This window comes from Apteryx rowi, unplaced genomic scaffold (genome assembly GCF_003343035.1).
Source record: "Apteryx rowi isolate R43461 unplaced genomic scaffold, aptRow1 scaffold_57, whole genome shotgun sequence".
NCBI lineage: Eukaryota > Metazoa > Chordata > Aves > Apterygiformes > Apterygidae > Apteryx > Apteryx rowi.
Window position 1 is genome coordinate 1566955 of NW_020450838.1, and position 17192 is coordinate 1584146.

Consider the following 17192-nt stretch of genomic DNA (forward strand, 5'->3'; position numbering starts at 1 on the left):
AAAAGGGGAGAGCAACTCTTCACTCAATCCTCTTCAGCTCTCTCCAACCATGTTTTTTTAGCATGATCAAACGCTACTATCAGCTTCTGCTGGCTGTGTTTCTACTTCCAGGGTAGTTGTCTGTGTACGGAGAGGGTGCTTGAGATAKCCTGCCCTGTCATGAGGCAGGGGTAAGCTACCCGCATCTACTATAAGATGCTGGAAAGCGGGAACATGCAAGTAGATATATATGTCTTGTAGTGATATAGAACAGCTAGGGTAAGGTAAGGTACTGCTGAGCGATAATCTGTGTGTGCTGAAGTCCAGAAAGGTTCCAGTAATGTCCTGTGTTAGGGGATCTTGTAGCTTCACATCACTATCAGGGATTGTGCTGGAGCACAGACAGGTTACCCCACCTCCTTGGTGTGTGGCGGGGAGATGGCAGTGGGAAATGTGAACAAACCTTACTCATTAAATAGAAAAAAAGATTCTGAAGCTAGGTAAACATTCATATACACCTGTTCAAAACCTGTTCAATCCATCAGCTGCAGGGAAGTTCCTCCTGATCTACTACAGCAGAACTGAACTGAAAAGCACGCTCCTTTTTAATTAGAAGGAAGCATCTTTTAATCAGCAAGAGCAGTGCTGACAGATGTAGTGCCTGAAAAAAGGGCTTTGCTCAGAGCTGGGAAGGAGCGTGTTTGTAGGCTGTCTGAAGCATGTTGCAGCCCTTATAATTTCTGAACTCCTTAGAGGAAGAGTCTCAGCTTTTATTGCAGTTCTCTAATTATGCGGCTTCCCATTGGAAAGGCATAGTGTTTCTTGTAGCTCTGTTGCTCAGTAGCATTTTAGATGAAACATTTTGTCTTCACTGTGAGTTGCTGCAAGGCCGGGTGATGTGTGAACAAGTGCATGGACATCACATCACAAAGTTCATCCAAGGTGTGCTTGCCTGTATGAAACGGACTCTTAATAAGCAGCTTTGACTTGGGAATTTCATTGGCAAGCAGATTTAGGTGGATATATTCCTCCGCCCTTTCTTAAACACATCTCAGCTGCTCTCCTGGTGGCTGGTACGCCTGCACTGTGGTACCAGGCACAGTGAGTGCTTAATCATTTTACAAGGCAGCCAAATACAAGTTACAAAGCCGATTAACAAATACTTTCATCTACAAGATTTGTACTGCAGCTTGGCTCTGCCCGTAGGCAGAATAGGAGAGAGGGCCCAGAGTACTTGAGTGTATACCCAATTTCCAGGAGTGTAAATGACACTTCAGCACAGGCTTAAATGCTATTCCCCAACTTGGGGGAACAGTCTTTCTCCTAACCAGGGCACTGGCTAATGGACTAGGAGATCAGCTCCTGGTTGTGCTGCAGATGTCCTCTGTGACCTTGGCCAAGTTTCTTACTCTGTGCTTTAAACTGAAACGAGAATGATGTCTCTTTTTCACTCTTCTCTACCTGTTTAGATGGCAAATTCTTCAAGATTAGGTTGTATAGAGCAGGAGGTCTTTACAGCAGCAAACTTTGTATGCCTGTATTGGGGCTAATATCCCCCTGCAATCATAAGAGACAGGGAGAGGATCCACCCTCAAGTTGTTTAAATAGGTTTCTGCTGTGAATCGCTCCATGGAGGAACCACCACCAACCCACTCTCTGTCTAATGTAATAAAGCTGCAGTCCTGACTGAGATGTCAGGGATTATTAACATGGGTATTTTAAGAAATGCACTGAGGTTCCTGAATAATATTAGTAGTAGTAATAATTAGCAGTTTGAGGCACCTTACACTGTGTATAATACAGTTTATCCCAGAGTACTTAAAAGAATGTAGTCTCTTGGTCTGGAGATGGCTGAAATGCAGCCAACACTGGGATGAAACAGTTGCTGTTTTAATATCATGCAGCAAAGTTGTGTGACCTTTTAGGACAGAAAGTGAATAAGAAGATTGTTCCATCCCTCCAGGTTTGGGCACTAGTTTTTTATACTGGAGCAGGAGGTTAATAGAATAGCTGTTTGCACCAAGCAATTGCTCTTCTGGCCTATTCCAGGTGGGTTTAATTTAAAAGAGAAAGGAATTAGCCAGCATTTACTGAGAAGACAAAATGGGAGGAAAAAAAAGAAAAGACCAAGAAGGCACCTCATCCATTCGTGCAGAGATCTCAGTGTGCTTATGTATTTCTTAATCCTATTCTTACAGCTGCTTTAAATTATAGTTCAGCAAGGTATTAAACAGACATAACTTCAAACATGAGCAGAAAAAAAGGACACAAATGGGGCAATTCTAGGTACAATAAACCATGCCTGTCATTCAGAGACATTGTTCATTCTCAGACTGAAATCACAGTTAAAAAGCAATTCATAAAAACGGCACAGTCTTATTCAGCAGATCTTCCCCTGTTGCATTTTACTCCTGGTGTGGCCTTGCAGAACCAACACGGTTAAAAGAGCATGTTATTAATTAAGGATTAGTCAGTTCTAGCTGGGCAGGCCAACTGGAGTCCAGAGGGGTCTCTGGTAGCCTAGTCTGGCCGCTGGTGGTCATATTACTGCTGATGAGATGTGCGAAGGATCAAACAAACCAAGAGAAACTGCCAGTGGCTGTGCAGATGCCAGGTGAGGCCAGCTGATGAAAAATAAAGGGGAAACCCCCCTTTCTGCCAGAAAGCCATAAGGTCGGACTTGGAGAGTTGAGTTTAGTATGAGGTCTTTGGAAGATCATTGTGCGACTAGCGTTAGTACTGTGTTTCTTCTGCCTGGTTCAGGTTTCAGCCAGCTGAGTGATCTCACTGCTAATGCGTTGTGCAGGCGCTACACAGCAGTCACTGAGAGGACAGAGACTGTCTTTATTTAAATGGACACTGTTCCCATCTGCATCTATTTTGGCTGAGCGCAAAGAAAATCGTGTCCTTTAGATATGTCTCTTCCATTAAAGATTTTCTGGTTGAATTTGCTCCGCGGTGCTACCAGGGAAAAAAACCCTAATATTAAAATTTATTACTCAGTCAAACTGTCCAGCTTTTTACAAGACTAAAACAAGGAACTGGAATCTGTGTTATAAGACTTCCAAAATCAATGCATTTAAATAGCATGCTTAACAACAGGATAGCAACTTCAAGTCCCTAGTTACAAGAACTTTCTCCTTAGAGTGTTGTAAGATTAGAGGCCTGTGACAAACTTAACTCCTCCAGGACAAGGATTATTCCATGATATCTTATATACTGGAAATGCATTAGTATTTTGATGAGAGTAGTGTGTGCTTTTCTAAAGGAGCTAAGTCAAATCAGTCACTGGATGAGAATTTCCCTCCATTTTGAGATCTTAGTTATACGTATGCTTGATGCCTCCAGTCTGCTGCACACAGCAGGACAGAATATTTAAGTCTGTACCTGATGCTAAAGAGTTAATAAATAATTACCTGGAAGGGTAGGCAGCACTTTTAGAAGGAGTGTGGTTTCAGAATACAAAAGAACCGCTGGATCTCAGGAGATTGGACTAGGAGAGATGATGGAGATTTTGTGTATGTACTTCTCTGCGTACTTACATTACATATTACTGATATATTTTGTCCAGGTATTGCTAATGGGTCTCATTCTTCTCTGGGTAAGTGGTCCCAGTACAGATTAGGCTAGAGATGGTGCAAATTAGAGCTACATCAGCTGAAGATCTGGTCCCAGGAGCTTGACTTCCAGAGTTCCTCATAATCTTTGTTGCGATCTTTCTTTACAGACAGTCTGCCAGTGGTTGAAACCCTTAAATCTGTTTATAGAATCGTGACAAAATATATAGACAGCTCTGTGGTTATGACTTATGTGATATATAAAAGAGATAAGAGAAGAAGGAAGAACTGTTCATGCCTTGCAGTGGTCATTGTGACATAATACGAAATTCTTGTGTGTGGAAGTTAGAATAACTTTCTTTGCTTGGGCAGAGTGTGCTGCTGACTACAGACTCTAAACAAAGCTCTTCAGAAGAGTCCTTAGGACTTTTTCATTGCCATAGGAGCTCTCCACTGACTTCCCATTGACATAGGACTGAAACCTGTTTTCCTGCTGAGTAGGGAAATGCTGGTATATTGGCACTTCTAGAGTGAATGAAGCTATATCATCAAGCTGCACTTCATACTGTTAAAATAGAACCACCTCCAAAAACATAGTTCACCTGGTATAACACAAATGCATCTTCTCTGGGAGACTGTGGTGACAGGGATGCTGGAAAGGGATTACAGCTCTTCACACCCCCTGACAGATGGGATGCAAAAATATGAAGTTAGACATGGCCAAAAGCCTCAAGCACGAAGTCAAGTCACTATGGCTTAGTATATGTCAGCTGATTCCTGATAGCTGCAATGTCTTAGCAAGCAAAAATATGAGTCAAATCCTGTTAACTAAGCTCCTTCCATAGATGTTTATGCAAATGCATGTTCCCTCCTATTTGTGATGGGATAAGAACATGCAGAAGGACAGATACAGGTGTTCAACTGATGTGTGGTATCTCACGCAACAGTGACTTGTCAGGAATTCCCTTGCTTTGCCTGTGGAGATGTGATGACAGGAGGATTGGGAGTATCTGCAGTCACTGCCTTGATTTCCCTGATGGTTTTCTATGCAGAGAAGTATCTGTCCTCTTCTCCTCCTTTCCCACAAAGTCCTTGATGGGAGCATCTACAAGGATGCGCTTGTGGGGAGCATACTACAGGAGTCAGCTTTGCTCCATTTGGCTTCTGTCCAACTCCAGACTTCTCAGTATGAAAAAAGAAAAATGTGAGCACAGCCCCTACAGGGCCTGAACCAAAGTCCACTGAGGGTTTAGAAGCAGTCTCTGTGTTGCTGGGATTTCATTGTGGGCCTCCATTATGAGGTTTGGAAAATTTTGCTCCAGACTTGCTCAGAGCTTTGTTATGAGGTTCATTAAGACACGGATGAAAAGGGGCATCTTAATATCTTTGCATTGTGTGGAGAGGAGTCCAAGGAGAGCTCACTGCCCATACAAATGAATAACCAAAAACTATGACTTCGTTTTATAACTTTCCCCTCCCTTCTTTGGGTAACCTAACAATTTGTATTTCTTCTGCTTGCTTATGCAGGAACTACCTCTTCAGACTTAGTCTGCACAACGTTTCTCTTATTCAGGTATGTTCACATTTTACTCTCTTGTTTTATTTGAGTTGCTAATGTAATATTTGCTTCTGTAATATTTGATGTATGTTTTCAGAAGGCTGTAGAGCATAAATGTGCCCAGAGTGACAGAGCAGGGAGAAGAACAAAGTCAAAATCAGATGCTTATTCCCATTCAGAAGATAATGCTGGGGGAAGGGCTTTTCTACACTTGCCCATTTGGACAACACCCTGCTCTTCATTCTTGAGTGTTTGGGTGGTAAGGGGTTGTGCCAAAAATATGACATCTTAAAGGAACAAAGCAGGTAGTGTGACCAATAGTTGGTACAGGCTTAAACACAACAATCAAAAGAAATCCTTGTCTTTCTTTAGAGGAGATGTCAGCAACATGTAGGAAAAGCTTTTACTATTCTTGTCTGTCCTCGTTTTCAGCCTTTGTTGGCCCTTTTGAACACGGACTGCTGAAGAGCTGAGTTTTGCTGAATGCATTGCTAAAAACAAGACCGAACTTGCAAGCATTCAGGAGGCAAAACTGGTTGCAAAATGTATGTTACCCATAGCAGAATGGAGGCAAAGCAGATGAAGTTTGAAAGGCCCTGCAAATATCCAGCAGTATTAGGACTTTTCTCCTATTGCACTGAATCTGGAATTGAAAGATGCAGCAAAAATTGTTAGTAAAAAACCCACTTTAAGTAAATAAATACGTATACTCTGGAGTATTTACTATCTTCTGTGATTGCTATAGAACCAAAGATGTATTCAGTATTTTTTAGACAGATGGAAGGGCCTTCCTCCAGTATCCGACCAGGCAAACAAGCCATTAGGCTAGTATTGCCAGCCGTTCCCATGTACGCAAGCCTTTTGCTGTTAGTAGGAGACACAAGTATAGATGGAGAGGAGAAAAGATGTTTAACGGTTGTAAAATGCATTGAATCTTTCTTTAAAGGGAAAACAAAGTCTGGAGTTACCAATGACAACAATGAAGAGCTAGAGAAGCTGATACTCCCATTTGGCAGGAGTTTCCCTTTGCAGAGCCGTACTAGCACGGCTGGAAGGGTTCCAGCAAGCGCACAGGAGAGGGAAGTCTCTGTAGTTACGCGAGGTGCCATACCTTCCACAATGCCTGTTACCACACTGCCTAACACAGCCTCTTGTGCTTGTCGGAGGAGGGAGCCCCTTCCTCCAAACCCAGCTCTGAATATCCCTTATACAGCTCTGAAGTCAGGCTTAGCTTGGGCCCTTTTCACTGCAGCGAGTTTCCTTTCCTACTCTGCAGAAAAAARTGGGAAGTCTCCTTTTATGGGACTGGAGGATGCTGTGGGATCTCCGGTTAACATAATGAGCTTAGTTTGCTCCTGCTTTCTGGGTGTATCCGGCCACTTTGCCAAGACTTTTTGCATGACAAAGAGAGCATGGAATTATGTTGACACACGTGTTGGGAATGATGGAAGTGATTGTTTCCCGACCTAATGGTTGCCTAAGTAGCTACTTGGCTTGTCTCCATAAAGCACACGATGCTGCTTAGAGACACCCCCTCCCGCCTTCCCTTCGCTGTGCATCATTTTAAAGATCACATCAGAAAGCCAGACAAGAAATGCAAGGAATTTGCAGTTAGATCTATGGAAGGAGAACAGAAGGTGAGAATGCAGTTTAAGAAGTAATCCCAATGCTAATTTGGGATGTTTTCTGTCTCCTTGTGTTTGTAACTAAAATATAGCACAGATCTTGTTAGGCCTGATTTGGGGTAGGTTTTCTTTCTGGGATTGTGAGTCTAATTTGTTTCTGTTCATGGCACTTACTCTTCAGGTTGCTAGTGGTGCTAAATTGCTTGAAGGTGCAGGATTGTGTTGGCAGATATCTTCTCCCTCACATTTGTACTTTCATGAGAACAAGGGAGCATGGTTTACAAAGACAGCAGGACATGCTGGTTGGGGGGCAGAGCTTGGCGGTGGGAGGAATACTTCCCTCTACAGCAGCGTTAGGTAAAGCTTAAAGATCTCCATTGAAGGAAACAACTCTTAATTGCCTTTTCAGTGAGAGTGGCAACAGCATCTCTCTGGGGCAATATCCCTGTGCCACTGTTTGCTAGCACAGTGAGTGTAGAACTTTAGTCTCTCTTTTGGTAATGGGTACAGTTACTAGCTCACTCTACATAATGCATGTTTTCCTTTCCAGTTATTTTTTTTTTTAACCAGAAAATGAATATTTCCTGCCACTGAGCAAGCCATAAAGTTTTTCATCACAGCATTACTTTATTCATTGCTTTTTGATAGGAATAAATTCTTCTTTTTCTGGATTATAATCCTCTTTATATCTATCACATATCACAAGATCAGTGTTAACCATGTCATTACTCTCTGATTTTAGAAAGGCTTTGAAATCTCAGACTTTAAAAGACTGTGCTCTTTCCTTCTACCTGTTGAATGATTGTGGATGGCTTTCATTTAGGTTCAGTATAAAACCCGTTGAGATAAGCAAGAATTCTCCACTGACTTCAAGGATGTATTTGTAAGACTGTCACTCCTGAAAATACATTTTAAGAGTCTTTAGTTCCAGCAACTAAAGTTCTGGTATTATTTCTGGATCTGTCTTGGACTGCCATTACTATAAATTTTTAAGTTTGTAATCTCCACAGAAAAGAAGGCTCTGTATTATCATGTAGCCATTCCATGTAGTTGGAATAAGAAATTACTCCCAAGAATTTGTTACACAGAACTCTAGTCCTGAAATTTCAGTAGACTCAAAGACAAGATTTAATGTTATGTGGGCAAGTTACTGGATAAGAGCCGTATAAAAAGATAGCATTACCCTCTAGAGAGGTTAAGATTTCAGGGGAGGGGAGGAAAAGAGGTAGATTCACACAGTGTTTTCTTAGGATGTGTCAGTTTTTGGAATATGTTATACTTTAGTAAAGGGGTCTTTTCTTTTCCTTTCCTGGCTTCCAGCTCCTTATCTTGAATTCCTTCCCCAGCACTTTCATCCCTGCTACTCTACCCTGTGGCAAAGTTTGCTCCTGACTTCGAATTTTATTTTGGTTCTGCTGAGGTTTTTTCTCCAAGAACTGTAACACTGAGCTTTTACGTGAGACCCTGGGGGTGGAGCGGAGCAGGAGCTGAAGCAGAACAAGCTCATTTCCTACTCCAGTAGGAGAAATGGAGAATGAGAACATCCAAACTTTTTTATGTTGTTCTTTTTTTCTCTCTTTTTCTGAAATTTGCTTCAGAAATTCCATTCTGGATCTGAGAAACCTTTCTGAAAATGAGTTTTAGTGGCATGAAAATCTTTGGTGGTGATTGATATTTTGTGAGAATTTTTTTTGGTTAAATCTCAATATGCTGAAGGAAATTGGGGCCAAAGTATTTTGGGGGTCACTTGTGTTTTTGTTTGCCTTGGTCATTCTTGCCAAAATTGAGGCACCTTGTTAGAGAATTTCTGAAAATCAGTGTCTTTGAGATGCTCCAGGTGGGGTATCCAAAAGCACCTGATAATTTTTGAAACCTTGACATGTAGCATTAAAATTCTTGCAGCAGTCAGGAAATAATAGTTTTAAAATGGATACTGTTCTTAATCTTTTAAACAGAATCCGTGCTATGTTTTATCTCCATCTTTTAAACTGACCTCTTGTATGCATTATGAGCTCTAAATATTAGACATTTTATAGAACACATTTTTGAAATGATGTGCACTTGGAGCACATGCTGTTTAATTTATGCATGAGCCTGAAACAAGGTTAGCTCCTAATCTCCAGATTTCACACTGAGGCCATAGAAAAGTCTGGTTTATACTGGACTTTGTAATTAATAGAGTAGGTGGAAGGGTCATTTTAAAAACATAAGCCTTTGAGCAAATTAAAAAAAATGCAGTATGCTGATTAGGACTTCTTACCAAGGAATGCTACTCTCCGGTGTGCATTAAAAGCAGGCTACTTGGCAGGCATTTCATAAATCCCAGTGTAGTGCCTACTCCCCGTTCAGCCTGATTTTACCTGGAATTTAGAGATCTTGCTAGAACTACATGGGAAATGATTTTTTTCATCTCCAAAACCTTTTATAGATGTCAAGATATTTTGCACTGAGATGAAAACAAGACTTTTTGACGTATTTGTGAAATCTGAAAGAGAAAGAGATAGATACATGGTTATTTGGGATGCAAATATTCTAGGTCAAGTCATTATCTGAACTGAGCAGACGGAGGGTTTGAATGTACATTCTCCGCTCTCAAGAGACTGACCTGGTTTGTTTGTGGTATATTTTTTCCTTTCCTTTATGTTTGTGACCAGAAGTTTCCCTCTAGACCCAAGCGTCCYTTCTGGGCTCTCTTCTGATAAGTTTAAAAGAAACTGTTAGGACTTCATAAAATGCTTTGATTTCAGTTATTTGTTTTAACAGAATATCTCTTCTGAAAAAGTTCCTAACCAGCCCTGTAAGGTTTTTTTGCTGACCAATTATGTTATATTAGGCTAATAATAGTATTTAAAAACACATACTCTGAGAGTATGTATTCCCTTTGTTAAAGGTACACTATATTTTAACAAAATATGACGGAATAAATGCATGCGCCTATTGCAAGATGTTTGGAAGAGGTAAGCTGTCTCATCTTTTAAGAAAGACACAAAAAATAAAATATTCTTTAATTAACAATTCTGAAACAAATTATTTGTCCTCTTGAGTTAGGCCAAGTTTAGAGACAGAGCGTATTATGGAAGCTTATGAAACCAGTTCCTTTCTGTTGATATCACTGGGTTTTGGCATGGGTGTTTTTTCAGACCTAAAGTTGGGACGAAATGGTCCTTTAGCCGATGAACTGCAGCTAAGCACCCAGTGCATTTCCAGTGAAGGCAGTTTTACCCCGCTTCACTTTTTCCTCTCTTAATCAAAGAAGCAGAAACATCCCTGCTGCAAAGATCACGCTCGTAAACTCAGCGGCTTCTCCTGAAGTCACACTTCCCTCCCTGCTTATCCCTGAAGGGATCTTTAACTCTGTGGCGTGATCACTGGTAAATCAATAGTCCTATCAACAGTGTAGTTAATAATAATAAAACTCACCTAGCGGTTCTAAATATGTCACGCGGCAACAAAAGGAACCTGTTTTGTATTTTGCGATTTGAATCAAACTGAGCGCTAAACGCATTATTTTCTATTTATTTAGGGCTCGGTAGTGCCACGTTTGTGTGTGCTGATGAGAAACACGCTCTGCAAGTACATAAAAGTGTGAGGAGTGGTGGTGGAGTTTGACTCTCAGTGTTTTTCTGTATAGTTAATAAAATATGGTGAACAAAATTAACAGGGAGCAATGAATAATACAGTTTACAGTCCAAATTGTCACTCTATTAATCTTTCAGGGGGAGAATACTTCACCGTGAAATTTTAAGGATTCTGAATATGTTCACAAAGCGCTGGCACTCATTAGCAAACTAACAAACAAGAGATAAATCTTACGTCCACCCGAGACAGGGAGAGACAGTGTGTCCTGCTGGATAGACACCAGGCTGGGGCTTGGGAGGCCCGAAATCTCCCTGCTGGCTCCCTGTGTTTTGTTAATAAACATATTGTGTTTCAGATTTTTTTTTGCAGAAACAGCCTTGAGTCAGAGCCGTTCCCATTCTCAAACTCTCCTCTCCGAAATGAGGAGGACCCCGCATGTTGATATGGCAGGGTAAACCCAAGGGTGTTCGAAAGCAGGCCCGAGTTTGCTGAAGATACCTGTTTATGGAATCGAGCCGGAGTGTCAAGATTATTGTGCTATTTAAAATCCAGTTTGGGGAGTAATTTTGGGGAGGACTGAGAATACTTTGCATAGCTTTATGTGCCACTGAGCCACAGGACAGAAACTCTGTTTTGAAATGGTCAGGAATAAGCTTCACTTCCCAAAAGTCACTTTCTTAAAAGCAGTTGATTATTTGTTTCTATGCAGATTCCCAGATACTTCTGTGAATTATATGGTACGTATTTCTAGCTAAAACATCTATTTCTTTATTTTTAGGCCAATGCAGTTCCTTCATCTGAAAACATAATCAAAACCTCTACTAGAGCAGATGCAGTCTTAATATGTGGCTCATAGCTGAGTTATGATTGTCACATATTTTATCAGTATGCTACATTTTTTATTAACAGATTAACATATAAATCTATTCATAAATCACCTTCCAAAGCTGCACCTAAAACCCCTCACCCTCAGCCTAGAGGTTTAAAGCTATTCCATAATAAAGCCTATATCGGCTGAACAAACTTTCTGGCAAATTCAGCTTTTTATTCTTATGGTTTCAGGTTCCCAGATCAAATCTACTCCCTGAATATACCCTTCCTTAAAGTGATAGAGCAGGAGCTAGACTGCAACATTCAGGTGCAGGTCTCCCTTCCCAGGCTTTATCTAAGAGCCTGGTGGAAATTCCGGGTTTTTCAAAATCTTGATGTGCAGAGGGAGATGGGTGGAGAAAACAGGCATGTCCAGCTGGAGGTGACCATGTCTGAAGGTCACACTTGGTCCTCTAAGGATGCACCTCTCCACCTATTTGCTGCAGGGAACTGTACTCTGTTGAAGGCTCTGGCCCCAGCCATTTGGGAGCAACCCTTGTGCTGATATATTGGTACAGGTTACTCATCGGCTGATATTCAGAGAGCAGAGGAAGCAAATCTCTTGTCACACTCCTTATTCTGAGTGATTTCTGAACACCATGTCCCGTCTGTCGGAATTAACCAGCTCAGGAGTCCATTTATATCCAGCAAAGCTTTTAAGCCCATGTTTAGCTTTAAATAAATGCCTGTTTTCCTTTGAGAATTGTCAAAGGTAAGAACATGCTTGCATGCTCTACTGAGTGAGACTAGATTTCAATATGTGCATTAATGAGTTTGTTAAACAGGCTCAGAGTGCTCCGTCTAGTTGTAATCAATATGATTGCCCTCAAAAGTGAGCAGTTAGGCATGGTATAGGAAGATCTCATGTATATATTTACATCTATATTATGTTACGTATATATGTACATACACATATACATAGGTGGATCATTTCTATAGGGCCGTACAGTGTATATAGGAGGTTCAGGAGCTACACCAGTTTAGATTCTGCCTTGGCATAAAACAGGGCAACTTTCTCGGAGCCGGCGACAGCCGCGGAGTTGATTTACTCCTGGAGGGGCTCTAGCCTGTTACTCCCAGGGTGCGAGTGAGGCTTCCGTGATGACTGCCAGCTGTGGATTGTCAGCCTGCTCTCCCGCATAACGTGTTACTTGTCATTCCCTCCCTCCCTGCCTCGCCTCACCTAAATGCTGGAATTACTACGGGGGGTTTGGTCGTTGTCAGCAAACATTATGAACAGGACTCAGAAACCGAGAATTTAATTAGCTGCTGAAGTCACTTACTGATAACAGTGGCATATTGGGCTTTTTATTTGATAAAAACCTGTCAGGCATTTTATGTGTAGGGGATGAAGACTAATGTTGTTATTCCTTGCAACTTATAGTCAGGACCATTAAACATCCTTTATACAGTGAGAAAAAAAGAAGGAAAATGAGAAAAAATTCCCTTGGACTTCTCATTTCTTATAACCGGTGTTGCTTCTGTATCTTTGCAAAACATATTCTGCTTAGCATATTTGCCCTTTTTTCTCTGTGTGAGGCTTCCCATTCCACCGGCTCCAGGAGACTTTAGGAGAACTCCGTGTGCTTGTGCCCTGACTCTCCCCTTCCCTAACACACGCATTTGTCTGCTGCTGTCAACAAAACCAGCTCTGCAGATGTTCCTGGGAGGCAAATCAGCCTCCTGTTGCAGGCTACACCATAGCTAAATTGACATGCTGGCAGAGATTTATATAAGAATAGGCTGATTTATTATTATTATTATTATTTTTTTAGGGATGTGGGGTATTCATAGACACGAGGAAAGATGTATTCTGTAGCTGGGAACCCTGGCTCGTCACAAGGCGGGGGAAGTATTTTGTAGTCGCTCCTGTCTAAATTACAGCGGTCTAATGCGGTCATCAGTGAAGGCTCTAACCCAGGACGGGGTGGTGCGGCACCTTCGCGTAAGAAGAATCAATGTGGCAACGGCGACCTATTGAATTTCACACGCTGAGCGCAAGGTTCACGCGGTCGCTCCTGCCTCCTGCTCTCCCAGAGAGAGAGACGGCGGTACGTCCCGCAGCGTCTGGCCTGCCTGGCCAGCCCGGGGCTGCGTAGATGGTGAGCTGCCCACCAGCGGAGCCGATGGATGGCATCACCCCGCCGGGGAGAGGTTGGGGCACCCTGCTGCACCCAGCGCTGCGGTTTATCACCTCCCAGCGCTGCGGTTTATCGCAATAAAGTGCGCTTCCTACCTGGGACGCAGCGCCCTGACCCTTCCCTGGCACTGGAGCTGAGTTTCATGTGCTGGGAAGTCAGAAGGAGGAGAAGTCCTCAATGATACAAAGCACGGCCTCTTTCCAGACAAACAATGGAGTATTGGGGCCAATTACTGTAAAAAAAAATGGCAACTTTTTTTTGAGACTGAGAATGCAGGGAAATATCTACATTTTGCACTCAAAGCAGAGCTTAAGAGAGATTTAAATGATTCATGTGCCTTGCACTGGCTCTCTGCACAGGATTAAGTTTGACCCTGATAGCATCCAGTCATTTATAATGAGAGCATAAAAAATCACCATTTATTGATTTGCACCTCTCTAAGACAGGCCTGTAAATGACCTCATGTGTTTCCTTTAAAACCAACTATTGAGCTCTTGGAAAAGAAAAAAGAATTATTTTATAGTAAATACACTTCATGTCACTGCGTGTGGTTTTTCCCTGGATAAATAATCCTGCTTTTTCTGTTAGTAACAGTTTAGCTGATGTGTGTTTTACAGATTCTTTTAGATGTAAGAGTTCGGAATGAGCAATACTAAGGAGATTATAGGAGCCTGGAGCTATACAGCAGAGTCACTAGCACAGTCACTGCACAGCCGTTACGGTAAATCCAGAGCTAGGGAGCAGAAATGGGAACCGTTTGCTCATCACTCCCATAGGACATCGATTCTATCTCGGCATGGCAGGCACAGCTTCAAATAGCTTTGGGCTCAAAGGTTTCATCTACCTTCCCCAGGCTGAACACAAGAAAGCACGATCCACGTGAGGACCGAAGAGTAAATAGGTCCCAACTTGATTATGCCTGCGACCTCTCCAGCTGCCTTGACTGGAGGAAGATGTCATCATAGCAGGAGCAAGGACAGTAGGACTGGAGGGAGAGGATGCCCCAAAAGAAACTAATCTAGTGGGAGGTGTTTTTTCCAGTTTTGCTGCATAATTGAAGTTTGGGTAGAGGATCCACAGGGCCTGTGGTGCCAGCTGAAGCCCTGCAAATTTCCATATCAAAGCAAAGTCTTCACACAGATGCAGATCTGAGGTACTGTGGAGGTTTCTTGGGAATGCATGAGCTGGGAGGTAGCTAATGGTCAGGGAAGAACTGGCCAAATACTGTCCGTGGTGGAACACAACCATTGAGGGGTGGGCTAGGAGACCTCCCCAGCCCTATTTTTTAAGGTAAGTGATGCTTCCACATGTTATGTTTGGTCTTTCAGAGATTTGTAGAAACAGGTAACACTTTCATTTAGTCCTGCCAATAGGATCAATAGAGGCAGGCAAGTTTGCAAGCTCAGAAGCCTTTCTTCAGGGTTGTAGAAGGGAGAGTGAGCTTCCAGCGATGCAGTGTCAGGGAATGGCTGCTCTGACTTTGAATGTGGCTAATGGGCAGAAAGGAAAGTTAGGTAGCACCTCTGGAAAGGGTGAGATGGTGTGGCTCTGGGATATAAATGAGTTGCTGGGCGCCCCCACAACTTGACTGCTCAATAGGAACAACATTCTCACAGACTTCCTAGGTCACTGAAATGCTCCTTTCATCTAAAAGCGACCACACCAATGTTTTCTATCTATCCGGTGTGTTTTTACTGGTAACATGACTGAGTGGACACTGCACTACTCTGAGATTGAGGAGACCAAGCAYGGGAGTCAGCGGAAGTCAGTGAAAGGAAATGTCCAGAAAAATTGCATATTTCTGTCCATTCTCTCTAAGGAGAGCCTAGATAGCATGGACTAGACGCCTGATTATTAGACAGCTGCGTAAGGTGAGGTGGTTTCCAGCCATCTCTGCTCTGTGCTTTCTTTCCTCCACATGTAAAGCTGAGATAATGATACTTGTCTTTTTAAAGTGCTTTGAAATATATGGCTTAAAAGTGCTTTTTGTGTAAGGCCAGAGTATTATACACAAAGATATGCACTTGTAAATATAGTGGAGTTGCCTTAATCATGAGGTTGCAAAGTTGTTACACTCTGATTGATAGTACATGTAATATTAAGCAGTTGTTATCTTCACTTCTGGTTTTTATTTAAGTAATTATGCAATTTTAGAGTGTCCTCATGTTTAAAATGAATCCGTTTTTCACTCTTTTTTGTGAACTTCTTAACTGAAAACCTTTTAATGTAGCTGGGTTTTGGTAGGGGAAAAATGCACTAACAACTTACCCTTTCAGATAAAAATACTTAAAATGCAAATAACTATGTAAATTATTGTTTTAAAAAGTGAACAGCTTGGCAAGAATTGTTGGGGGGGGTTAATAAAAACACTATTTCATTTTTGTGTGAGAAATTTGAAACACTTCCAGAAATTATTTTAATTGTTAATTAATCATTTCAGAAAGGAGACAAAGCATGATTTTGAGCTTTTTGAGAGTGTTTTCTTTCCTTATAAATAATGAACAAGGAATAACGGGGCTGCAGCCAGTTGAATAAGCTSTGAGGTTGTTCAGAGAGAAGAGGTTTGAGCTTTATTAAAAATGACCRCAAAATTCTTGAGTTAGCTTAGGCATAGTGAGAGACAAGTTGTAGTTGCCTAAGAGCATAGGATTTTGATGCATAGGGGAGAAAGGAATGATCAATGGTTCATAAATATACTAGTGGTAAACACAGTGACAGGAGAGAAAATGTATGTGGCTAATGTAATTGTTACAAATTTAGTAGCTTTTGCTGTGAGATCAGCTACTGAGGATTTAAGAACAAGGGGARAAAAAGCTTTTTTTCAAGAAAAGATAAATGTAAAAGCACTGAGAGCCACCAAGAATGAGGTTGACAGAACAAGCACAGAGAAGAAGTATGCTGCATTAAGGCTATTGGAGAATCATTTTGTATTCCCTTATCTTAAGTATCAGGCATATTCTCAAAACTTAGTGTAGACTCTTTGACCTTGGTCGAGGTTAAATACAAGTGTTTTGGAAGAGAGGTAAGGGAAGAGACAGGTGGCAGGGGGAATGTAAGGGCAGGATTCAAAGTGAAGGAAATTGGAAAATAAATCCTGAGTTGGCAGGAAAGTGCAGATTGGAGAACAGATCCGAGAGGAGCTGGGCGGAAGGAATAAAAGACACTGCATCAGAGTCGTCTTTGCAGTAGAAGGAGCAAATAAATTCCTTGTTGAGATGAAGCTTGGCAGAGCTCACTAGAGCATCAGGTGCTGACGTCTGGTGTTGGAGAAGAAGAGGCAGAAGCAAGGCAAACTGTGACAGACCAAGCAGGGAGTCTGAAGGCATCTGTTTCCGAGCCTTTGGAGGAAGCTAGATGGAAAGATGCTTCGCGAAGCGGTGGGACTCTGCTTGTGTACAGCCACAGCAGACTGGGACTGCTTCCTGCTGGGGTGGCAGGAGGGGATTCTGCTGGAAACACTGGAGCTTGTGGTGGTGGGATGGGACGGGGAGGAGAGCCGTCTTCCGTAACGTTGCAGTCCTGTTTTGATTCAAACTGTTGCACACTGCCGCGTTGCAACAATAAACGCGAGGCTTGAGAAAACAGACCTTTTGGACTCTTGATAAATCAACCCCATCACTTTTTCTCCAAACTGGCTCCTTGTGTTTCTCTGAGAGAAGTGTTTGATTTTGTTTTGATCAAGTGCTGAACTCCAGTCACCACACGTACCGCTAGCAATGTGATTGTATATGAAGAGTGAAGCCTTAGATGTAGACGTAAAGAAACCAGGAGATTCAGGTCCTGTCTGGCCTGTCGTTTCTCCACTGACCACTGAAAGTGTTGCTGCATGTCATGGAGGTAGAAATGTAGCCTGCCCGGAGCTTTCCAGTGTATTTATGACAGG

General features: G+C 42.1%; 1 protein-coding gene across 1 annotated transcript in view; it reads left to right on the top strand.

The window, feature by feature from the left end:
* SEMA5B (semaphorin 5B) overlaps nucleotides 1-17192 on the top strand; it is a 135165-nt gene that overhangs the window by 26674 nt on the left and 91299 nt on the right. The window contains exon 3 of the mRNA XM_026082200.1: nucleotides 5064-5109. Within this exon, the coding sequence (XP_025937985.1) occupies nucleotides 5064-5109 (46 nt within the window). The remainder of the gene's footprint in view (nucleotides 1-5063; nucleotides 5110-17192) is intronic.